Source organism: Astyanax mexicanus, chromosome 20 (assembly GCF_023375975.1).
Source record: "Astyanax mexicanus isolate ESR-SI-001 chromosome 20, AstMex3_surface, whole genome shotgun sequence".
Taxonomy (NCBI): domain Eukaryota; kingdom Metazoa; phylum Chordata; class Actinopteri; order Characiformes; family Acestrorhamphidae; genus Astyanax; species Astyanax mexicanus.
Genome location: NC_064427.1, coordinates 19,053,058 through 19,078,889, shown reverse-complemented (window position 1 = coordinate 19,078,889; position 25,832 = coordinate 19,053,058). Strand labels below are relative to the sequence as shown.

General features: G+C 41.6%; 3 protein-coding genes and 1 long non-coding RNA gene across 7 annotated transcripts in view; 3 read left to right on the top strand and 1 right to left on the bottom strand.

Annotated features, from left to right (window-relative positions):
- The first annotated feature begins 2,133 nt into the window (after positions 1–2,133).
- LOC125784829 (mucin-19-like) lies at positions 2,134–5,368 on the top strand. The gene is made up of 3 exons (XM_049468629.1): positions 2,134–2,236; positions 2,336–2,391; positions 2,471–5,368. Exons 1-3 carry the CDS (start codon positions 2,220–2,222, stop codon positions 5,290–5,292), a joined length of 2,895 nt encoding a protein of 964 aa, XP_049324586.1. The 5' UTR covers positions 2,134–2,219; the 3' UTR covers positions 5,293–5,368.
- Positions 5,369–7,835: 2,467 nt separating this feature from the next.
- LOC125784830 (mucin-5AC-like) lies at positions 7,836–21,257 on the top strand. 4 transcript variants are annotated; one of them, XM_049468634.1, is made up of 4 exons: positions 7,836–7,943; positions 8,038–8,093; positions 18,669–19,577; positions 19,986–21,257. In XM_049468634.1, exons 1-4 carry the CDS (start codon positions 7,927–7,929, stop codon positions 21,179–21,181), a joined length of 2,178 nt encoding a protein of 725 aa, XP_049324591.1. In that variant the 5' UTR covers positions 7,836–7,926; the 3' UTR covers positions 21,182–21,257. The 4 variants fall into 4 exon arrangements, with proteins under 4 accessions (XP_049324591.1, XP_049324590.1, XP_049324587.1 ...); XM_049468633.1 differs by lacking the exons at positions 18,669–19,577; positions 19,986–21,257 and adding an exon at positions 8,173–10,671; XM_049468630.1 differs by lacking the exon at positions 8,038–8,093 and adding an exon at positions 18,534–18,589 and having other exon boundaries at positions 7,837–7,943; positions 18,669–21,257.
- LOC125784838 (uncharacterized) lies at positions 8,794–20,160 on the bottom strand. The gene is made up of 2 exons (XR_007427433.1): positions 20,070–20,160; positions 8,794–8,865 (listed from the first exon to the last, which is right to left on the bottom strand). It is a non-coding gene; the product is annotated as an uncharacterized LOC125784838 (long non-coding RNA).
- Positions 21,258–23,405: 2,148 nt separating the features above from the next.
- Positions 23,406–25,832, top strand: part of prkab1a (protein kinase, AMP-activated, beta 1 non-catalytic subunit, a) — a 15,053-nt gene continuing 12,626 nt past the window's right edge. Inside the window, exon 1 of the mRNA XM_022681112.2 lies at positions 23,406–23,537. The gene's annotated coding sequence lies outside the window, so the exon portion shown is untranslated. The remainder of the gene's footprint in view (positions 23,538–25,832) is intronic.

The following is a 25,832-nucleotide window of genomic DNA, read 5'->3' as shown; positions in this document are numbered from 1 at the left end:
CCAAGGCAGTTGCCTAGCAATGCCTCTATGCAAAGACCGCCTCTGTGTGTGTGTGAAAAGCCTGTCAGGAGAATAATTTCTCCTTGTAAGAAAACCACTATGAAAAAATTACATGCATGAAGAATTTAGTGCTCTCTCTCTTCCTCTTGCTCTCTTTTCCTGTCTTTCTCTTCCTTTCTTACTCTCTCTTCCTCTTTCCTTTCCTCTTTTTCCCTGTCTTTCTCTTCCTATTCCTCTCCTTCTCTTGCTCCCTCTCTTACTTTACCTCTCTTTATCTCTCTCTCTTTTCCTCTATTCCTCTGTCTCTCTCTCTCTTCCATTCACTGTCTTCCTCTCACTTTCTCTCTCCATCTCGCTTTCTTTTCCTCTCTTACTCTCTTTCCCTGTTTTTCTCTTCCTCTCTCTCTCTGCTTTTCCTTCTTTCTTCTCTCTCCCCTCTTTCCCTCTCTTTTCCTGTCGCTCTTCTCTCTCCCTCTTCCTTCCTTTTTTCTCTCCCTCTGTATCGATTCCCCGCCCCCTCTCTCTCTTTACTGAGAGTAGCAGTAGTGGATGAAGGCTGTGTGACATTTCAGCAGTGAAAGGGTGGCGTGTGTGTTACTGTATAACAGTAATGCTGCTGTTTTGCTATTCACACACACTCACACAACCCCCCCCCCCCACACACACACACACAAAGCAAACCACACACCACCCCCAACACACCCACACAGCACAGCACTGATGGTTCCTTATACTTGTTTAAGTGCCATTTTAAAGCCTTACACAGTACATGCTACATGTCATATTTTAGCTATATATTTATCCATATAAAAAGAGCTATATGCACTGCATCACAAAGAGTGACGGCTTTCGCTGGCCAATCAGGGGCCGGTTTCACCAATGCAAGCACGCAAGTTCAATTGTAGGCTAGTTGTAATGCAAGTGTTTAATAAATTCAGATTCATTCATTACTAAATCAAAACAAGTTGCAATACACAAACTAGTATATATAAGCCATTTTGCCCCAATCCCATTTAACCCTCCTCAGTTCCTCTTCACTTTTACATTTTTTGATGTAAGTCTCCATCTACTGGCCAACATTAGCCATAACCACAGATGCATGCTGGGAGATGGTCTATTGGGGCAAAAAAGTATGGACTAAAACAAACAGATTTAGCCTAGTCTAAACTATATTTTCCCAAAATACAGAACATATTACCCCACAGACAGCTTTCAACGTAATGATAAGGATGCAAACAGACACAGGTCTCTCAAAAAGTTTATTTAAATTTATTTAGTATAAAAAACAAGTAATGATTAGTTTTATTAGAACACCATTAAAGCATCTTTATTTATTTCTGGTATCCACCTAAAACAAGAAAAGGCACCACTCAGACACCTACACAAAAAAAAGGGAGAGAGAAAATGCACAACAGGTTAGTCTATTTAGTAAAAGAAACCACACCACATCAAATAGCAAATTAAATGCAGTATTACTCAGTTTTGCTAGGAGCAAATTTTTAAATAACCATATATATATATATATATATATATATATATATATATATATATATATATATATATATATATATATTAGTTTTTTTATATTATTATATTTTTTTGGGTGGTTATGATTATTTAAAAATTAGCTCCTGGCAAACAAATCTAGGCTTAAGCCCTGTCTGCGAGACTGTACCAAAGAGCGTGCTAAAGTCAGACTTTTGGCTCAAATGTAAAGTGCCAAAACTTTCGCCCAGGTAGCTGTAATTGCAACAACAACTATGGTTTTGTGATACCTGAGTATCTCCAATGTGGTTACCTCCATAGTTCCAGCTACAGGTTTAGGAAACACTTGTATAGCAAATGCTTTGTTCAAAGTACGTAAGTTGCTAATACTTAGAAACTGTCCATTTGGAAAACACACCCCAGAACAATTTCACGCTAATCTTATTAATCTAATCCTAGAATAATTGACCTACAGAATTTGCAAGCATTAGTAACTGCAGCTTTCAACAAAATGCCTTTTGAAAGCAGGTCATTCATTACTAAAACTAAATTAGCCTCAGCTGAAGGTTGATTAAAGAAATCATGTGACATGGGTCATGTGACCAGCCTGGATGCCTTATAAGGAGTCAAAGAGGAGTTGGAGGTATGTTTGCTTACTTTGTGGTTTGTATTTGTTTGGGAAGGAAGTTTGGCGATTGTGCGGCTCCTGGGACACACTCAGCTTTTGAGACACAATGGTTTCTGGGAACAGGTATTTATCCAATTTTGATAATACTTTTGTGTTTTTTTTTTTATTTTTTTTATGTGGTTCTCTAGTATGGTTGTTTACTGTGGTTCTTTTGTTTTTTAGGATCCTGTTCCTTTGCTTGGCATTATTTCTTTGGAGAAATGCTAATGGACTTGGAGGTAAGACTGTGCACTGCTTAGACAACAGCTCATTGTTGCAAGTCTAAAAATTGAAACCTAATACCTGTTTGTTTTCTAGTCTGGCAAAACAGACCTGCTAACTACTGGCAAAGTGGTGGTGTTTCCAAAAGCTTTGGAGATGCAGTCCTTTCCCCTGCCCAGCAAGGCTTCAGCAGCTCTGCAAGTGGAGTACAAACTGCAGTGGGTGACGTTGGTTCTGCTCAGCCTCTGACTACTTCTGGTAGGGGAGACTCTGTTGCTAATGTTCCTGGATTCCTAAGGCAGTACACAATTTCCCAAGCCCAGAATGTCCTCAGCCCTCAGAGCACTGCTAACCAGGCTTCCTGTGGATTTCAGAACCAATTAGTGAGTAGTCCAGTCTCTTCAGCCCCAAGTTCAGCTAGCCAGTCTCTTTCCTCTCAGCAGAGCAGCTTGCAGTTTGCATCTCCAGGCCAAGCAACTTCTTCTCTGCCTCAGAGCTTTACAGCTAATTATGTCTTTGGCACCCAGACCCAGCCATCAAGCCCTGGCACAGTATCCCTGAGTGTGGCAAGTGACTTCCCAACCACCTCCCAGCAAGCTAGCTCTGGTTCCCAGTCAGCAGTAGGTACACTGTATGCTCAACCTTCAAACTGGTATTCCTTTACACTGGGTCAGGCACCTTCCCAATCTGCTACTGCCTCATACAAGCCTGTGTCTCAATCCCAGAGTTCAGCCAGCCAGTCTTCTGCCTTGCAGCAAAGCAGCTTAAGCTCCTCAAGTCAGGTCACTACTTCTGTAAGTCAGAGCCTTCCATCTAGTTATGTCTCTGGAATTCAGGCACAATATTCAAGCCCAGTGACCTCAACCCTGAGTTTAGCAAGCAACCTGCCCACAAGCTCCCAACAAGCTAGCTCTGGTTCACAGTTAGCAACAGGTACACTGTATGGTCAGCCATCTAGTTGGTTTTCCTCTACACAGGGTCAAAGTTTTCAGACTGCTTCCCAGTTTGGTGCTTCCCCAGACAGATCTGCATCCTCCTCACAAGGTTCAGTAAGTCTGTCTAGTTCTACACTTCAAACGCCTTCCCAGTTTCAGGCTACCCCATACAAACCTGTATTTACATCCCAGGGTTCAGCTAGTCAATCCCTTACATCACAGCAGAGCAGCTTGCAAGTAACCTCTCCAAGCCAGGGAGTTTCTTCTCAGCCTTTGACCCAGACCCAGCCATCAAGACCTGTGACCGTACCCCTGAGTGTAGCAAGTGAGTTCCCCACAACCTCCCAGCAAGCTAGTTCTGTTTCTCAATCAGCAGCAGGTACACTATATGGTCAGCCCTCTAGCTGGTATTCCTTTACTCAGGGTCAGACACCTTCCCAATCTGTTACCACCTCATACAAACCTGTGTCTCTGCCCCAGGGTTCAGCTAGCCAGTCTTTTGCCTCACAGCAAAGCAGCTTGCAGTTAGGCTCTCCAAGCCTGGGCACTGCTTCTGTTCCTGCAATCCAGATGCAATCTTCAAGCCCAGTGACCTCAACCCTGAGTTTGACAAGCAACCTTCCCACAAGCTCCCAGGCCCAAACTAGCTATGTGTCCCAGTCAGCAACAGATCCACTCCATGGACATGCCTCTAGCTTGTATTCCTCTACGCAAGGCCAGGGTGTTCAGATTGCATCCCGGTCTGCAGATGCCCCAAACACCCTTGGAGTAGCTGTAATTGGTGTGTATACTGCCGGACCAGCTCAGTGGTATAGGGTAGATCCTTTTGGCCGGACTAGCCAAATCAACGTGCTGCCGTCCCCATCTCAGGCCACAGGGAGTCTAGGTAGCCAGGCAGCATCAAGCAGCTCTACCACTACATCTCAAAGCCAAAGCACCACAGGGTCTGTTGGGTTTGGCTTCCAAAGCCAGAGTGCACCAGCTTCAACTGTATCTCTGACCCAGGGTGCTGCCCAGCTTCCAACCTTGACCCAGGGTGCTGCCCAGCTTCCAACCTTGACCCAGGGTGCTGCCCAGCTTCCAACCTTGACCCAGGGTGCTGCCCAGCTTCCAACCTTGACCCAGGGTGCTGCCCAGCTTCCAACCTTGACCCAGGGTGCTGCCCAGCTTCCAACCTTGACCCAGGGTGCTGCCCAGCTTCCAACCTTGACCCAGGGTGCTGCCCAGCTTCCAACCTTGACCCAGGGTGCTGCCCAGCTTCCAACCTTGACCCAGGGTGCTGCCCAGCTTCCAACCTTGACCCAGGGTGCTGCCCAGCTTCCAACCTTGACCCAGGGTGCTGCCCAGCTTCCAACCTTGACCCAGGGTGCTGCCCAGCTTCCAACCTTGACCCAGGGTGCTGCCCAGCTTCCAACCTTGACCCAGGGTGCTGCCCAGCTTCCAACCTTGACCCAGGGTGCTGCCCAGCTTCCAACCTTGACCCAGGGTGCTGCCCAGCTTCCAACCTTGACCCAGGGTGCTGCCCAGCTTCCAACCTTGACCCAGGGTGCTGCCCAGCTTCCATCCTTCACTGCTGCCAACCCCTCTGCCTCTGTGTCTCAGCCATCCCAGGGGGAGCAGAGCTCATGGAGATCTTCAGGTGTGTCTACATCCTTTGGCCAAAGCTCTTCTGGACAGGTTGCCCCTGTAGCCACTACACAACAGTTCTCCTCTGGATGGCAAGGCCCTGTCTTTTCTGGCACTTTCCCCTCCCAATCTGCAAGCACCTCGCCAAGCTCTGGCAGCTATGGATCTACATTTCAAAGCAGAGCAACCCAGGTAGGAAGCTTTGACCAGTTCAGCCAAGTAAGCAGCCCTCTATCTGTAGCCTCCACATTCACTAAAGGTATCCCAACCAGCTTTGGACTTCTGCAAGGCTACAGCAGCCAGCCTATTGACTTCAGACCTGCCACCCAGAGAGGCAGTGACTTTTTGGTCAATTAATAATTGATGGCATGTGTGTATGCAAGTTTAACTTTTGTATGAAGAATTTGTAATAAAAAATATATTGTCATTTAAATTAATGTTTTACGTCTTTAATTCACTTCATTGCATGTGTTCTTCAAATGTAATTTTGGTTGCTATCTTTCTGATTAATGCACTGGTTAGACAAGGTAAAGCTAGTGGCTTTAGTACTGGTTAAAATTCACTAACTTAATAGTGAGCCTTTTTGCAGTAGATATTGGTCTGGCTATGACTTTTGTTGGCAAAAAAGTGGACTCCAGATTAATGTCTGGCAAATTATGCTCAAGTCTTTCACTTTAAGTGGCCATTAAATGCCATTTTTCTCTGAGGGTATTTTTCCCCTTGGCTGTTATTGGCTCATGTGAAATACTTGTGCTCAAACTGAAAGCATTGGTATTTGTTGCATATTTAAAATATTTGAATAAATTTTACCTTAACATTTTTAAATTGCTGCCTCAGTGTCAGGATTAAAAATCTAACTTTTTAATTTTTTTAATTAGGGTCTGTTAGTTTACAGCTAAAAGGCAGATTTTTGTCTCCATCTCGTGGCCAGCGCTGGGCATTACAACATACCACATAACCACGCATGCGCAGTGGGGCAGGCTCTGTAGGGGGCGGATTGGCGGACAGCTATAGATAAAAACGGCGTGGAATAAAATTAAAAACAGGATATTTGGAGCTTTATGAAGACTGGAGACATGCGGGTGTGTGTGTTACTGTATAACAGTAATGCTGCTGTTTTGCTATTCACACACACACTCACAAACCCCCCCAAACACACCCACACAGCACAGCACTGATGGTTCCTTATCCTTGTTTAAGTGCCATTTTAAAGCCTTACACAGTACATGCTACATGTCATGGCAAGGCAGAAACTAAGTGTGTCCCATGACTTTTGGCACGCCGTTCAGGAACCCTCTTTAAAAGACGTTCATAATTTTAGCTATATATTTATCCATATAGAACGAGCTATATGTGTCTGCTTTCGCTGGCCAATCAGGGGCCGGTTGCACCAATGCAAGCACGCAAGTTCAAACGTAATGCAAGTGTTTAATAAATTCGGAATAATTTATTACCAAATCAAAACAAGTTGCAATACACAAACTAATTTATACGTAGGAGCTTTTCATTGTGTCCAGGTCTGAGGTTATTAGTTTCTCTAATAAGCCATTTTGCCCCAATCCCATTTATCCCTCCTCAGTGTATCTCTCCACTTTTACATTTTTTGATGTAAGTCTCCATCTACTGGCCAACATTAGACATAACCACAGATGCATGCTGGGAGATGGTCTATTGGGGCAAAAAAAAGGTATGCACTAAAACAAACAGATTTAGCCTAGTCTAAACTATATTTTCCCAGAATACAGAACATATTCCCCCGCAGACAGCTTTCAACGTAATGTATTGTGTTTTTGTCATTTGGCGACACTTAGTGGCGATGCATTGAAACTACAACTATTAAGATATCCTTTATGCACACATTGAAGTAAGCATTATTGGGTAAAATAAAGTAAATTAATCAGACAGTTTCATTGTCTTACAGAAATAATCGTTTAATGTGTTTCCACTTAGCCTAGATTATGGGTTTTAGCCTAGATTAGGTTTGCGCTGGAGTGGTTGGAGATGCAGCGTTGGCATTACTGGAAAATATTGCTAATGGCCGAATTCATTGAGCGCGCATTTTCCGTGACCATTATGTTTTTTTGGCCCATGATGATGACTGGCTTATAAGCCGTTTTAGATTTCCAAGAGGATAAGAGTATAAGAAAACAAGCTGAGTGCGTGACGTGTGGCTTTTTGGTAGGCAACTCATTTAAAGCATTTAAATGAAAGCATTTATCTTAGAATAATAAAACTTAAAACATGGGTAATTATACGCTATGCGTATATAATATTAATATTATTATTATTATTATTATTGTTATTATTATTATTGTTATTATTATTATTATTATCATAACATTACACTCTGCGTAATTGAGGGAGGAGTCGTGGCAGGTGTGATGCTTTCGTGCATTTGCGCTTGATTTTAAGTTGATTGCGATGTACTAAGAGAAAGTACGTGGGTTTGATAAATCTGGATTTTTTTGTGCGTACGGAACTTTTTAGATCTGAGCGTACGGAACATTTTAGTAGGAAGTCCACGCAAGTCTTAATACATGAGGCCCCTGAGTACCTGAGTATCTCCAATGTGGTTACCTCCATAGTTCCAGCTACAGGTTTAGGGAACACCGGTATAGCAACTGCTTTTTCAGACTACGTAAGTTGCTAATACTTAGAAACTGTCCATTTGGAAAACACACCCCAGAACAATTTCACGCTAATCTTATTAATCTAATCCTAGAATAATTGACCTACAGAATTTGCAAACATTAGTAACTGCAGATTTCAACAAAATGCCTTTTGAAAGCAGGTCATTCATTAACTAATTAGACTCAGCAGAAGGTTGATTAAAGAAATCATGTGACATGGGTCATGTGACCAGCCTGGATGTCTTATAAGGAGTCAAAGAGGAGTTGGAGGTATGTCTGCTTACTTTGTGGTTTGTATTTGTTTGGGAAGGAAGTTTGGCGGTTGTGTGGCTCCTGGGACACACTCAGCTTTTGAGACACAATGGTTTCTGGGAACAGGTTTTTATCCAATTTTGATTATACTTTTGTGATTTTTTTTTTTTTTATGTGGTTCTCTAGTATGGTTGTTTACTGTGGTTCTTTTGTTTTGTAGGATCCTGTTCCTTTGCTTGGCATTATTTATTTGGAGAAATGCTAATGGACTTGGAGGTAAGACTGTGCACTGCTTAGACAACAGCTCATTGTTGTAAGTCTAAAAATTGAAACCTAATACCTGTTTGTTTTCTAGTCTGGCAAAACAGACCTGCTAACTACTGGCAAAGTGGTGGTGTTTCCAAAAGCTTTGGAGATACAGCTCTGTCCCCTGCCCAGCAAGGCTTCAGCAGCTCTGCAAGTGGAGTACAAACTGCAGTGGGTGATGTTGGTTCTGCTCAGCCTCTGAGTACTTCTGGTAGGGGAGACTCTGTTGCTAATGTTCCTGGATTCCTAAGGCAGTACACAATTTCCAGACCAGACCAGAATGTCCTCAGCCCATTCGGTTCCTTTCCCCAGTCTCAGGCTGGCTACACAGCTCTGTCTTCAGTTTCATCAGGGGGATTAAGTTTGCCACTTCAGAGCACTGCTAACCAGGCTGCCCTTGGATTTCAGAACCAATTAGTGAGTAGTCCAGTCTCTTCAGCCCCAAGTTCAGCTAGCCAGTCTCTTTCCTCTCAGCAGAGCAGCTTGCAGTTTGCATCTCCAGGCCAAGCAACTTCTTCTCTGCCTCAGAGCTTTACAGCTAATTATGTCTTTGGCACCCAGACCCAGCCATCAAGCCCTGGCACAGTATCCCTGAGTGTGGCAAGTGACTTCCCAACCACCTCCCAGCAAGCTAGCTCTGGTTCCCAGTCAGCAGTAGGTACACTGTATGCTCAACCTTCAAACTGGTATTCCTTTACACTGGGTCAGGCACCTTCCCAATCTGCTACTGCCTCATACAAGCCTGTGTCTCAATCCCAGAGTTCAGCCAGCCAGTCTTCTGCCTTGCAGCAAAGCAGCTTAAGCTCCTCAAGTCAGGTCACTACTTCTGTAAGTCAGAGCCTTCCATCTAGTTATGTCTCTGGAATTCAGGCACAATATTCAAGCCCAGTGACCTCAACCCTGAGTTTAGCAAGCAACCTGCCCACAAGCTCCCAACAAGCTAGCTCTGGTTCACAGTTAGCAACAGGTACACTGTATGGTCAGCCATCTAGTTGGTTTTCCTCTACACAGGGTCAAAGTTTTCAGACTGCTTCCCAGTTTGGTGCTTCCCCAGACAGATCTGCATCCTCCTCACAAGGTTCAGTAAGTCTGTCTAGTTCTACACTTCAAACGCCTTCCCAGTTTCAGGCTACCCCATACAAACCTGTATTTACATCCCAGGGTTCAGCTAGTCAATCCCTTACATCACAGCAGAGCAGCTTGCAAGTAACCTCTCCAAGCCAGGGAGTTTCTTCTCAGCCTTTGACCCAGACCCAGCCATCAAGACCTGTGACCGTACCCCTGAGTGTAGCAAGTGAGTTCCCCACAACCTCCCAGCAAGCTAGTTCTGTTTCTCAATCAGCAGCAGGTACACTATATGGTCAGCCCTCTAGCTGGTATTCCTTTACTCAGGGTCAGACACCTTCCCAATCTGTTACCACCTCATACAAACCTGTGTCTCTGCCCCAGGGTTCAGCTAGCCAGTCTTTTGCCTCACAGCAAAGCAGCTTGCAGTTAGGCTCTCCAAGCCTGGGCACTGCTTCTGTTCCTGCAATCCAGATGCAATCTTCAAGCCCAGTGACCTCCACCCTGAGTTTGACAAGCAACCTTCCCACAAGCTCCCAGGCCCAAAATAGCTATGTGTCCCAGTCAGCAACAGATCCACTCCATGGACATGCCTCTAGCTTGTATTCCTCTATGCAAGGCCAGGGTGTTCAGATTGCATCCCGGTCTGCAGATGCCCCAAACACCCTTGGAGTAGCTGTAATTGGTGTGTATACTGCCGGACCAGCTCAGTGGTATAGGGTAGATCCTTTTGGCCGGACTAGCCAAATCAACGTGCTGCCGTCCCCATCTCAGGCCACAGGGAGTCTAGGTAGCCAGGCAGCATCAAGCAGCTCTACCACTACATCTCAAAGCCAAAGCACCACAGGGTCTGTTGGGTTTGGCTTCCAAAGCCAGAGTGCACCAGCTTCAACTGTATCTCTGACCCAGGGTGCTGCCCAGCTTCCAACCTTGACCCAGGGTGCTGCCCAGCTTCCAACCTTGACCCAGGGTGCTGCCCAGCTTCCATCCTTCACTGCTGCCAACCCCTCTGCCTCTGTGTCTCAGCCATCCCAGGGGGAGCAGAGCTCATGGAGATCTTCAGGTGTGTCTACATCCTTTGGCCAAAGCTCTTCTGGACAGGTTGCCCCTGTAGCCACTACACAACAGTTCTCCTCTGGATGGCAAGGCCCTGTCTTTTCTGGCACTTTCCCCTCCCAATCTGCAAGCACCTCGCCAAGCTCTGGCAGCTATGGATCTACATTTCAAAGCAGAGCAACCCAGGTAGGAAGCTTTGACCAGTTCAGCCAAGTAAGCAGCCCTCTATCTGTAGCCTCCACATTCACTAAAGGTATCCCAACCAGCTTTGGACTTCTGCAAGGCTACAGCAGCCAGCCTATTGACTTCAGACCTGCCACCCAGAGAGGCAGTGACTTTTTGGTCAATTAATAATTGATGGCATGTGTGTATGCAAGTTTAACTTTTGTATGAAGAATTTGTAATAAAAAATATATTGTCATTTAAATTAATGTTTTACGTCTTTAATTCACTTCATTGCATGTGTTCTTCAAATGTAATTTTGGTTGCTATCTTTCTGATTAATGCACTGGTTAGACAAGGTAAAGCTAGTGGCTTTAGTACTGGTTAAAATTCACTAACTTAATAGTGAGCCTTTTTGCAGTAGATATTGGTCTGGCTATGACTTTTGTTGGCAAAAAAGTGGACTCCAGATTAATGTCTGGCAAATTATGCTCAGGTCTTTCACTTTAAGTGGCCATTAAATGCCATTTTTCTCTGAGGGTATTTTTCCCCTTGGAAACTGAAAGCATTGGTATTTGTTGCATATTTAAAATATTTGAATAAATTTTACCTTAACATTTTTAAATTGCTGCCTCAGTGTCAGGATTAAAAATCTAACTTTTTAATTTTTTTAATTAGGGTCTGTTAGTTTACAGCTAAAAGGCAGATTTTTGTCTCCATCTCGTGGCCAGCGCTGGGCATTACAACATACCACATAACCACGCATGCGCAGTGGGGCAGGCTCTGTAGGGGGCGGATTGGCGGACAGCTATAGATAAAAACGGCGTGGAATAAAATTAAAAACAGGATATTTGGAGCTTTATGAAGACTGGAGACATGCGGGTGTGTGTGTTACTGTATAACAGTAATGCTGCTGTTTTGCTATTCACACACACACTCACAAAACCCCCCCCAAACACACCCACACAGCACAGCACTGATGGTTCCTTATCCTTGTTTAAGTGCCATTTTAAAGCCTTACACAGTACATGCTACATGTCATGGCAAGGCAGAAACTAAGTGTGTCCCATGACTTTTGGCACGCAGTTTAGGAACCCTCTTTAAAAGACGTTCATAATTTTAGCTATATATTTACTAACATTTCAAGCCTAAAGATTGGTTTACTTAATATTAGATCTCTAAATTCAAAAGCAGTTCTAGTGAATGAAATGATAACTGATCAGAAATTCGATGTTCTGTGTCTGACAGAAACCTGGATTAGGCCAAATGAATATGTAGCATTAAATGAAGCCACCCCTGCAGGCTATAATTATATACACAATCCGAGATTGTCCGGTAGAGGAGGTGGGGTCTGCATATTTTTCCAAAGTACCTTAGTTAGCAATCAGAAACACTATGAAAATTTTACTTCTTTTGAGCTTCTTTACACCAGTATAATTAATCCAGTTACAAAAAAGAATGCATTTTCTTTAATTAACATCTACCGACCACCAGGGCCCTATTTAGAATTTTTAAAAGAATTTAGTGATTTTGTCACAGACTTAGCAGTAAGTAATGATAAAGTGATTATAGTTGGAGACTTCAACATTCATTTCGAAAAATTGGATGATCCATTAAAAAAGGCATTCACATCGATTTTAGACTCAGTTGGTATTATTCAAAATATAACAGGACCTACTCATTACTGTAATCATACTCTGGATTTAGTTTTGACCCTGGGTGTGAGCATAGATAACCCGAATATTCGTTCTCAAACCTCCGCAATTTCAGATCATTACCTTCTTTCATTTAAATTACATCTTAGTCATAATATACGTACATCCCCTAGCTACTCTGTAAAATGTTCAATTACGCCTTTTACAGCCCAACAATTTACAGATAAGCTTCCAGACTTATCAACTCTAATGTACTCTCCTGTAGACCCAGTAGAACTAGACAAACTAACCGAAGGTTTAGAAAATACCTTTCGCTCTACCTTAGATGTTGTAGCACCCCTTAAACACAAAATAGAGAGACAGAAAAAGCTCGCACCGTGGTACAATGATCAAACTCGTACCTTAAAGCAGTTAGTACGAAATTTAGAGCGTAAATATCGATCAACTAAACTGGAAGTGTTTCACTCTGCGTGGAAAGACAGTCTTGTTAAATATAGAAAAGAACTAAATAAAGCCCGCTCAGCGTATCTGGCCTCACAGATCGAGATAAATAAAAATAATCCTAGAGTTCTCTTTAGTGTTATTTCCAAATTAACTAAAAACCAGGCAAGTACTGAACCTCAGATTCCAGCCATTCACACCAGCAACGATTTTATGGACTTCTTCAATAGTAAAATTGAAAACATTCGGGATAAAATTAAACAGATAAATATTACATCCTCTCTGTCATCTGGTCTGGCTGATCTAGAACAAAACCCTGTTACTGAAGTTAGGTTGGAAGTCTTTAACACACTTCCACAGCTAGAACTAGAGAAAATTATCTCCTCTTCAAACAGCACAACCTGCACACTTGATGCTGTTCCCACAAAATTACTAAAACAGGTACTGCCAGATATAATTAAACCTCTGTTAATGATAGTAAACTCATCGCTCGCCCTGGGCCAAGTACCCAAAGCCTTTAAAACAGCTGTAATTAAACCTCTGATCAAGAAACCAAATCTTGATCCTAGTGTACTGTCTAACTATAGACCTATTTCAAACTTACCCTTTATTTCTAAGATTTTAGAAAAAGCTGTAGCCCAACAACTTTGCTCTTACCTGCAAAGAAACCAGATCTATGAAAAATTTCAATCTGGATTTAGGCCTTATCATAGCACTGAGACAGCTTTAGTTAGAATAACAAACGATCTACTTATAGCCGCCGACCAAGGCTGTGTTTCCTTACTCGTACTTCTCGATCTGAGCGCAGCCTTTGATACAATAGATCATACTATCCTTTTAGAAAGACTAGAGAACATGGTCGGTGTAACCGGAACTGCCTTAGCATGGTTTAAATCGTACTTAACCGATCGCTATCAGTTTGTGAGGATAAATAATATGTCTTCCAGTTATACCAAGTTAAGATATGGAATTCCACAAGGCTCTATATTAGGACCGTTATTATTTACATTATATATGCTCCCACTGGGCAAAGTTATTAGAAAACACAATGTGAATTTTCATTGTTATGCGGATGACACGCAGCTCTTCATATCAGCCAAACCTGATGACAGAGTGAGATTAAAGAAAATCGAGGATTGTGTAGAAGATGTAAAATCATGGATGTCGCACAACTTCCTCCTATTAAATAGTGATAAAACAGAAGTTCTCCTATTAGGCCCCAAAGCTGCTAGAAATAAATGATCAGACTTAATGCTAAATTTGGCTGACTTCTCAGCCACCCCTGGTTCAGCAGCTAAAAACCTTGGAGTTATCATAGATTCAGATCTAGCATTCGATAAACACATATCTAATGTTACTAGAACAGCTTTTCTACACCTCCGTAATATTGCCAAGCTAAGAAATGCCCTATCACTGCATGACGCAGAAAAATTAGTACATGCCTTTATTACCTCAAGGCTAGATTATTGTAATGCGCTACTGTCTGGATGTTCCGGCAGTAACTTAAATAAACTTCAGCTAGTTCAAAATGCTGCAGCCAGGGTCCTTACTAAAACTAGAAAATTTGACCATATTAGTCCAGTACTATCAGCACTGGCTTCCAGTCAAATTCCGCATAGACTATAAAATTCTCCTGTTAACGTATAAAGCCCTACACGGACTCGCTCCTGAGTATTTACAAGACCTCATCTCCTGTTATGAACCACCGCAATTACTCAGATCTCAGGGTGCTGGTTTATTAGTAGTTCCTAAAATTCAGAGGAGCTCTGCAGGAGGAAGAGCTTTCTCTTATAAAGCGCCTCAACTCTGGAATAATCTCCCCGAATATGTTCGGGACTCAGACACAGTCTCAATCTTTAAGTCTAGACTGAAAACTTACTTTAGTTTAGTTTAGCTTTTGGTAATTAATGTTTTTCCCTTTAGATAAGGCTGCAGATTCAGGGGTTCATGGACAGAGGAAATTGTGGTAAACTGAGATGCTGGTGCTGTTGTTCTCCCACTGCACACGGTCACTCAGGTTTGTGGACGGTGGAGTGGGTGGATGCCAGTGTTTCAGGGAGCCTCCATGTCTATGTTACCTTCTGGCTCTCTGCCTTTAGTTAGGCTGTTTTATTCAGTTCTGCCGGAGTCATTTGCAACACTCTGATAATGTTTTAATATTCTCAGTTTTGCATAAATCCAGTCAAAACTAATTCCATCTCTCTGCTTTCCTCCGAGTTACTGACTGCCCACCTGTCTGACCCGATACCGATGTTGGACCCTCAGGCTCTCGCGTCTCCTGTCCGGCCAGACTGATGGAAGTTTCTGAAGTCAGCTCTTCTCCACCACCACCACCACAGATCAGCTGCTCATCGACCATCTTACTCTCCACTACAGATTACATCCAAGCCATTAGTGGCGCTATTACACTCCTGAGAAAACCTATATGGATGTATAAAAGACTTTTTAAATTTTAATTTAAAAGCCGTTTGACCAGTGGTAGGATGGTCCCCCCTCAAATGTGAGTCTTGGTCCTCCCAAGGTTTCTTCCTCCTCCTGCAGCTCTGAGGGAGTTTTTCCTTGCCTCCGCGCTCACTGGGGGTTCTGTATCTTGTATATTCTATGTTTAATGTTTTGCCTGATTCTTTGTCCTGTAATCATGTTTCTGTAAAGCTGCTTTGTGCCAACACCTGTTGTAAAAAGCGCTATACAAATAAATTTGATTTGATTTGATTTGATATTTATCCATATAGAACGAGCTATATGTGACTGCTTTCGCTGGCCAATCAGGGGCCGGTTGCACCAATGCAAGCACGCAAGTTCAAACGTATTGCAAGTGTTTAATAAATTCTGAATAATTTATTACCAAATCAAAACAAGTTGCAATACACAAACTAATTTATACGTAGGAGCTTTTCATTGTGTCCAGGTCTGAGGTTATTAGTTTCTCTAATAAGCCATTTTGCCCCAATCCCATTTATCCCTCCTCAGTGTATCTCTCCACTTTTACATTTTTTGATGTAAGTCTCCATCTACTGGCCAACATTAGACATAACCACAGATGCATGCTGGGAGATGGCCTATTGGGGCAAAAAAAGGTATGCACTAAAACAAACAGATTTAGCCTAGTCTAAACTATATTTTCCCAGAATACAGAACATATTCCCCCGCAGACAGCTTTCAACGTAATGATAAGGATGCAAACAGACACAGGTCTCTCAAAACGTTTATTTAAGTTTATTTAGTATAAAAAACAAGTAATGATTAGTTTTATTAGAAAACCATTAAAACATCTTTATTCATTTCAGGGGCCTCATGTATTAAGACTTGCGTGGACTTCCTACTAAAATGTTCCGTACACTCAGATCTGAAAAGTTCCGTACGCACAAAAAAAATCCGGATTTATCAAACCGTGCGTAGGCACAATCCCACGTACTTTCTCTTAGTACATCGCAATCAACTTAAAATCAAGCGCAAATGCACGAAAGCATCACACCTGCCACGACTCCTCCCTCAATTACGCAGAGTATAATGTTATGATAATAATAATAATAATAACAATAATAATAACAATAACAATAATAATAATAATAATAATTATTATTATTATTATTATTATTATTATTATTAAGAATATTATATACGCATAGCGTATAATTACCCATGTTTTAAGTTTTATTATTCTAAGATAAATGCTTTCATTTAAATGCTTTAAATGAGTTGCCTACCAAAAAGCCACACGTCACGCACTCAGCTTGTTTTCTTATACTCTTATCCTCTTGGAAATCTAAAACCTGATCTAGGCTAAGTGGAAACACGTTAAACGATTATTTCTGTAAGACAATGAAACTGTCTGATTAATTTACTTTATTTTACCCAATAATGCTTACTTCAATGTGTGCATAAAGGATATCTTAATAGTTGTAGTTTCAATGCATCGTCACTAAGTGTCGCCAAATGACAAAAACACAATACATGCGCACAAAAAAAAGGCGTACGCACAAAAGTGCCGTGGGGGAACGCACTTTCACACGTTCAAGTCAAATTTAGTACATCTGACCGTGAGCGTGAAATATGGCGTACGCAATGTTTTTGTGCGTACGCACCTTTAGTACATGAGGCCCCAGATGTCTAAACAGGCCCTAAAGTAGTCCTCTCTCCCACGAGAAAGCTAGACAGGTGAAGGTCAGGTTTTTAAAAAAAAACATACCATATTGATTTGTCCACGATTAACTCCACATATGGGAATACGGCATGATGCCAAAAGATGGGACCAGAAGTATCCTCCCAACCGATGTATAGTTATATAATGTTAAAAGGTGGAGCCTAAAGCCCCCACCTTTGTTCACCCAAATACTGTATAAAAGTGTGTGTATTCCTTTGTATTATCAGAAGACTGAATCCTCCTGACTGAATCTGGCTGACTTCAAGAACAATAAAGAATCAACTTAGAACTTCGGAACAATTCGCCTTCTCCTTTCTTTAAACTTAAGGTTCTCGTCTGTTTTTACCTTCTTTCTTTTGAACTTAGAACTTTTGTAGTGATGCATGACTAGATAAGTTTTTAGAGCTCATTTTAGCTAGCCCAGGCTTCCCTTTCTGGGAGGCCTAGAAGAGTCGTGAAATAACGCACGACAGCGTACGCCTTTTTTGTGCGTATGTATTGTGTTTTTGTCATTTGGCGACACTTAGTGGCGATGCACTGAAATATTGAAATAACTATTAAGATATCCTTTATGCACACATTGAAGTAAGCATTATTGGGTAAAATAAAGTAAATTAATCAGACAGTTTCATTGTCTTACAGAAATAATCGTTTAACGTGTTTCCACTTAGCCTAGATTATGGGTTTTAGCCTAGATTAGGTTTGCGCTGGAGTGGTTGGAGATGCAGCGTTGGCATTACTGGAAAATATTGCTAATGGCCGAATTCATTGAGCGCGCATTTTCCGTGACCATTATGTTTTTTTGGCCCATGATGATGACTGGCTTATAAGCCGTTTTAGATTTCCAAGAGGATAAGAGTATAAGAAAACAAGCTGAGTGCGTGACGTGTGGCTTTTTGGTAGGCAACTCATTTAAAGCATTTAAATGAAAGCATTTATCTTAGAATAATAAAACTTAAAACATGGGTAATTATACGCTATGCGTATATAATATTCTTAATAATAATAATAATAATAATTTTTATTATTATTATTATTGTTATTGTTATTATTATTATTATTATTATTATTATTATTATTATTATTATTATTATTATTATTATTATTATCATAACATTATACTCTGCGTAATTGAGGGAGGAGTCGTGGCAGGTGTGATGCTTTCGTGCATTTGCGCTTGATTTTAAGTTGATTGCGATGTACTAAGAGAAAGTACGTGGGATTGTGCCTACGCACGGTTTGATAAATCTGGATTTTTTTGTGCGTACGGAACTTTTCAGATCTGAGCGTACGGAACATTTTAGTAGGAAGTCCACGCAAGTCTTAATACATGAGGCCCCTGAGTACCTGAGTATCTCCAATCTGGTTACCTCCATAGTTCCAGCTACAGGTTTAGGGAACACCTGTATAGCAACTGCTTTTTCAGACTACGTAAGTTGCTAATACTTAGAAACTGTCCATTTGAAAAACACACCCCAGAACAATTTCACGCTAATCTTATTAATCTAATCCTAGAATAATTGACCTACAGAATTTGCAAACATTAGTAACTGCAGATTTCAACAAAATGCCTTTTGAAAGCAGGTCATTCATTAACTAATTAGACTCAGCAGAAGGTTGATTAAAGAAATCATGTGACATGGGTCATGTGACCAGCCTGGATGCCTTATAAGGAGTCAAAGAGGAGTTGGAGGTATGTCTGCTTACTTTGTGATTTGCATTTGTTTGGGAAGGAAGTTTGGCGATTGTGCGGCTCCTGGGACACACTCAGCTTTTGAGACACGATGTTTTCTGGGAACAGGTATTTATCCAATTTTGATAATACTTGTGATTTTTTTTATGTGGTTCTCTAGTATGGTTGTTTACTGTGGTTCTTTTGTTTTGTAGGATCCTGTTCCTTTGCTTGGCATTATTTATTTGGAGAAATGCTAGTGGACTTGGAGGTAAGAGTGTGCACTGCTTAGACAACAGCTCATTGTTGTAAGTCTAAAAATTGAAACCTAATACCTGTTTGTTTTCTAGTCTGGCAAAACAGACCTGCTAACTACTGGCAAAGTGGTGGTGTTTCCAAAAGCTTTGGAGATACAGCTCTGTCCCCTGCCCAGCAAGGCTTCAGCAGCTCTGCAAGTGGAGTACAAACTGCAGTGGGTGATGTTGGTTCTGCTCAGCCTCTGAGTACTTCTGGTAGTGGAGACTCTGTTGCTAATGTTCCTGGATTCCTAAGGCAGTACACAATTTCCCGAGACCAGAATGTCCTCAGCCCATTCGGTTCCTTTCCCCAGTCTCAGGCTGGCTACACAGCTCTGTCTTCAGTTTCATCAGGGGGATTAAGTTTGCCACTTCAGAGCACTGCTAACCAGGCTGCCCTTGGATTTCAGAACCAATTAGTGAGTAGTCCAGTCTCTTCAGCCCCAAGTTCAGCTAGCCAGTCTCTTTCCTCTCAGCAGAGCAGCTTGCAGTTTGCATCTCCAGGCCAAGCAACTTCTTCTCTGCCTCAGAGCTTTACAGCTAATTATGTCTTTGGCACCCAGACCCAGCCATCAAGCCCTGGCACAGTATCCCTGAGTGTGGCAAGTGACTTCCCAACCACCTCCCAGCAAGCTAGCTCTGGTTCCCAGTCAGCAGTAGGTACACTGTATGCTCAACCTTCAAACTGGTATTCCTTTACACTGGGTCAGGCACCTTCCCAATCTGCTACTGCCTCATACAAGCCTGTGTCTCAATCCCAGAGTTCAACCAGCCAGAGTTCAGCCAGCCAGTCTTCTGCCTTGCAGCAAAGCAGCTTGCAGTTAGCATCTCCAAGCCAGGGCACTGCTACTGTTCCTGGAATCCAGGTGCAAACTTCAAGCCCAGTGACCTCAACCCTGAGTTTAGCAAGCAACCTGCCCACAACTTCCCAACAAGCTACATCTGGTTCCCAGTTAGCAACAGGTACACTGTATGGTCAACCCTCTAGCTGGTTTTCCTCTACACAGGGTCAAAGTTTTCAGACTGCTTCCCAGTTTGGTGCTTCCCAAGACCGATCTGCATCTTCCTCACAAGGTTCAGTAAGTCTGTCTAGTTCTACACTTCAAACGCCTTCCCAGTTTCAGGCTACCCCATACAAACCTGTACTTACATCCCAGGGTTCAGCTAGTCAATCCCTTACATCACAGCAGAGTAGCTTGCAAGTAACCTCTCCAAGCCAGGGAGTTTCTTCTCAGCCTTTGACCCTTTCAGGTAGTTATGCCTTTGGGACCCAGACCCAGCCATCAAGACCTGTGACCGTACCCCTGAGTGTAGCAAGTGATTTCCCCACAACCTCCCAGCAAGCTAGTTCTGTTTCTCAATCAGCAGCAGGTACACTATATGGTCAGCCCTCTAGCTGGTATTCCTTTACACAGGGTCAGACACCTTCCCAATCTGTTACCACCTCATACAAACCTGTGTCTCTGCCCCAGGGTTCAGCTAGCCAGTCTTTTGCCTCACAGCAAAGCAGCTTGCAGTTAGGCTCTCCAAGCCTGGGCACTGCTTCTGTTCCTGCAATCCAGATGCAATCTTCAAGCCCAGTGACCTCAACCCTGAGTTTGACAAGCAACCTTCCCACAAGCTCCCAGGCCCAAACTAGCTATGTGTTCCAGTCAGCAACAGATCCACTCCATGGACAGGCCTCTAGCTTGTATTCCTCTACACAAGGCCAGGGTGTTCAGATTGCATCCCGGTCTGCAGATGCCCCAAACACCCTTGGAGTAGCTGTAATTGGTGTGTATACTGCCGGACCAGCTCAGTGGTATAGGGTAGATCCTTTTGGCCGGACTAGCCAAATCAATGTGCTGCAGTCCCCATCTCAGGCCACAGGGAGTCTAGGTAGCCAGGCAGCATCAAGCAGCTCTACCACTACATCTCAAAGCCAAAGCACCACAGGGTCTGTTGGGTTTGGCTTCCAAAGCCAGAGTGCACCAGCTTCAACCAGCTTCAAGCTTCCAACCTTGACCCAGGGTGCTGCCCAGCTTCCAACCTTGACCCAGGGTGCTGCCCAGCTTCCAACCTTGACCCAGGGTGCTGCCCAGCTTCCAACCTTGACCCAGGGTGCTGCCCAGCTTCCAACCTTGACCCAGGGTGCTGCCCAGCTTCCATCCTTCACTGCTGCCAACCCCTCTGCCTCTGTGTCTCAGCCATCCCAGGGGGAGCAGAGCTCATGGAGATCTTCAGGTGTGTCTACATCCTTTGGCCAAAGCTCTTCTGGACAGGTTGCCCCTGTAGCCACTACACAACAGTTCTCCTCTGGATGGCAAGGCCCTGTCTTTTCTGGCACTTTCCCCTCCCAATCTGCAAGCACCTCGCCAAGCTCTGGCAGCTATGGATCTACATTTCAAAGCAGAACAACCCAGGTAGGAAGCTTTGACCAGTTCAGCCAAGTAAGCAGCCCTCTATCTGTAGCCTCCACATTCACTAAAGGTATCCCAACCAGCTTTGGACTTCTGCAAGGCTACAGAAGCCAGCCTATTGACTTCAGACCTGCCACCCAGAGAGGCAGTGACTTTTTGGTCAATTAATAATTGATGGCATGTGTGTATGCAAGTTTAACTTTTGTATGAAGAATTTGTAATAAAAAATATATTGTCATTTAAATTAATGTTTTACGTCTTTAATTCACTTCATTGCATGTGTTCTTCAAATGTAATTTTGGTTGCTATCTTTCTGATTAATGCACTGGTTAGACAAGGTAAAGCTAGTGGCTTTAGTACTGGTTAAAATTCACTAACTTAACCCTTTCAGACCCTGCATCCATTACAATTATCATCGTATATTATATTATATATATATCATTATATATTATAATTATCATGTATTTTCTCTTTATTTAAAATGTTCTGTCGCACAACATTATTTGATATGCTGTTCATCAAAATAGACAATAAATCACGTTTTTGGTCTATTGAACAAGTTTATAAACCAATGAAGCTAGTTTATAAACCAATAAAACAGTAACCTTGCCCCGCCCACTGTACTGAAAAAAAAAAACAGCAGTACTAGAGCCATTAGGGCAAAGTAACAGCTTTTTTTTTTTTTTTTTTTTTTTACAAATTCAATGTGATTTAGAACATTTATGTTTTTACTGTTTAGGTATGGTTTCTAAAAATGCAATGCAATAGAAAAAACATTAAGTATTTTAGTTAAATGTATTAGCTTAATTGATTTTATAGTAGAATATTAGTCTTCTTTTTTGCGCATTACAGACAGGAAACAGCATTCTTACATTTTTTTTCATAGCTGGAGATAATTCAGGTCTGAAAGGGTTAATAGTGAGCCTTTTTGCAGTAGATATTGGTCTGGCTATGACTTTTGTTGGCAAAAAAGTGGACTCCAGATTAATATCTGGCAAATTATGCTCAGGTCTATCACTTTCAGTGGCCATTAAATGCCATTTTTCTCTGAGGGTATTTTTTCCCCCTTGGCTGTTATTGGCTCATGTGAAATACTTGTGCTCAAACTGAAAGCATTGGTATTTGTTGCATATTTAAAATATTTCTAAAAATATTAACGTTTTTAAATTGCTGCCTCAGTGTCAGGATTTAAAATCTCCCTTTTTTTTAATTAAGGTCTGTTAAGGTCTGTTAATTGTCTTTAATTGTTAGTTTTCAACAGATTGCCTGTACTAGCTACCACAATTCCAAATGAAGTAAAAGCTTTGTCCTTTTGGTAACATGATAACTTATCAAAAGTGAGTGTATTTATTTAATTTGAATCACACACTTTGTTTTCTAGTTTACACTGGCTAGGACACTCTAAAGCACAGTATTACACAGTTTTGGGCATTAAAGGCAGTAGCATTTACTGTGAACTGATGCTGAAGTTACAGCCAGAGCTTTCAAGATTTTAAAAGCTTTAATAATATGTCTTTTGATGCTGAAACATTAGATACTGTTCTCTGAAGGGATTAGTACAATTTCCAGTATAAAAGTGATCAATCATTTATAAAATCAGATTGTCCTCAGTTGAGCATTTTGGCGAAATCGGTTTATAAATCAAATTTTCATGCTAACGCTTATAGTCCAGTTATAAACCTTTAAAACTGAGTCAGTGCTCTGGCTGTATCTTCAGCATCAGCCCACCAACAGCTTGCAGTAGCAGTAATGCTAGCATCCCTACTGCATAAAACCTATTTACTGTAGAAAAATGGAAGTATACAGGTACATTTTCTTTAATTTTCTAGCCAAATACTTTATTCTACTTTCTGAAATAAAAAATCTCAGACAATTAAACACTATTTTAATTAGTTTTTAGCCTTTTAGCTCCATTCAAAACCATTTATTTTGGGCTCCCTCGCCGGCGCCCTCTAGCGGTTGAAGTCATTTACTGATATAACGGGAGAGATGGGCAGAGGGCAGACTCTCCATAAACCTGCTGTTTTTTATTTATACAGTCCATCCATCCATCTTTTTTTCAGTTCCAGTGCCTGACAATTCTTAACTACTTAAACCCTGAACACTGGCCCACACTTTACACTTTCTCCCTTCTATTCTCAATCATAAACTCTAAAATAGAACCCTGTGGGACTCCACAAACCATACTAAAACAATAGGTTGCCAAACAATGCATAGTTATTTCTGCATTATGATTTATAGCAGAATTTAAAAAAAGTAAAAGTTCGACTTATTATTTAAAAAAAAAAAAAAAGAGTTTACTGCTAAAAGGCAGATTTTTGTCTCCATCTCGTGGCCAGCGCTGGGCAATACAACATACCACATAACCGCGCATGCGCAGTGGGGCAGGCTCTGTAGGGGGCGGGATGGCGGTGATGTAGCTATCGATAAAAACAGCGTGGAATAAAATATGAAATAAAATTAAAAACAGGGTATTTGGAGCTTTATGAAGACTGGATACACGCGCAGCTGGGATAACGATAAGGTAGGAGATGCAGTAGCGCAGATTAGGGTTGATAGGAGTAATAAATACTGTATTAAAACTGTTTTATTAGGATTAGCAAGCAGTGTGTTCGGTCTGAGTGCAGGAGGGAGGAACAGATAAATAAATAAACAGCTGATTATCCTTAATATTTATACATTTCAATACTAATATTAATAATGACCTGCTTCAACGAAAGGTTAATGCAGTAAAAACACGCACGGGGTGTAATATTTGGGTATCGTAACTTAGCTAACACCGGTAACGTTGATTTATTTACTAACCTGGTTAGCTATAGCTGTATATATGTATTTACTGTATATATGTCAGGCTTAAATCACTAAATACCTGTATTAAACTTGTTACAAACGTTTGGGCAACATGTAGCTAACGTTAGCCGGCTGGTTAAGTTGTAGTTAGCTTGGCTGTTGACTGCAGGCTGTATATATATATATATATATATATATATATATATATATATATATATATATATATATATATATATATATATATATATTAGGGATGCAAATTATCGATTAATTCGTTAATCATTAGTTGATTGATCTTATCGATCGACTTTCGATTAATTGATAAGCGGCGTTTTTACCTGAATTTTAGTGTTTCAATAGGGCCTTTAAAAATACCAGCTAAATAGTTAAAACACTGAGCTCAAAAAGTATATATTATATTATGATAATTATATTGTATTATATTATATTATATATTCCTCAAGTAATTATGCATTAGGAAAAGAAAGCAGACTTTTTATGGTATAAGAAAATACATTCTTTAATTTAAAAAGAGAAATAAATTAAGGACTGGCTCAGTTTTTGCGTTTTTGTAACATTAGACATATTAAAAAAAAAAAAAAAAAAAAGAATAGAAGAAATTAAATAGAGAGCCAAACAGATTATTATTGAGCCTATAGATTATGAAGAAACTGCATCTAGGCTATTAATTAGGAAATCCTCAACAATCCTCAATGCAATGAGATCCTGAAACCCTGTACCGTCAACTGTCTTGATTGGCATCAAATCTCTCTTGATCATGCTGCATATCCTCTCTGTAATGTCCTCCGCCCTTCTCTCATCACACGCTCGCGCTCTCAGTGAAACTGTGACGGTGTTCAAATGATAACTGAGTGAGCTAGTGGAACTGTTGTATTTCAATACCGCATTACACAGAGAACATTTGACTTCTTTGCCTAAATTAACACTGTTGAAATGGTCCCACACCGCACTTATTTTCGCCCGCTTCATTTTGTTTTCAACCCTGGTCTCTCGCGAGTCGTGTTCACCTCTCGTTCTCACGCTCTGTTCAAGTTGCTACAGTAGCGCCCTCTAGCGATTAATCGCGAGTAATACATTTTGTTCGAGCAACCTCTTGATCGACAATTAATCTAAAGTCGATTAATCATTTGCATCCCTAATATATATATATATATATATATATATATATATATATATATATACATATATATATATATATATATATATATATATATATATATATATATATATATACATATATATATATACACACACACCACTGCATATATATATATATATATATATATATATACACACACTGCATATCTGCATATATATATATATATATATACACGTTCAAGGTGTCGTGGCAAGGACAGCTGTCCTCAGCCCGCTCCTTATCCACTGGGGTTCCGCAAGGTTCTGTACTGGGACCCCTTCTCTTCTCCATATACACCACCTCTCTTGGTCAGGTTGTCCGCTCACACGGATTTTCCTACCATTGCTTTGCTGATGACACCCAGCTATACCTGTCGTTCTCACCTGAAGATCACTCAATCTCTGCACGGATTTCGCAGTGTCTCTCTGACATATCCTCATGGATGAAGGAGCATCACCTTCAATTAAATCTCTCAAAGACTGAACTTCTGGTTATACCAGCAAAACCATCTTTTCAACACAACTTCTCTATAAGTATCGACTCTCTCTCTCACCGACAAAGGTTGCTAGGAACCTGGGTGTTCTGGTTGATGACCAACTCTCCTTCACGCACCATGTGGCCTCAGTTGCTCGGTCCTGCCGCTTTGCGCTCTATAACATCCGAAAAATTAGACCGTTCTTGACGCAACAGGCCACCCAACTCCTGGTGCAAGCGGTCGTCATCTCACGCCTCGACTACTGCAATGCCCTGCTAACTGGCCTCCCGGCCTGTGTAGTAAAACCACTCCAGATGATCCAGAACGCAGCAGCACGTCTGGTCTTCAACCAGCCAAAACGGGCACATGTCACCCCGCTGCTCATTGAGCTCCAT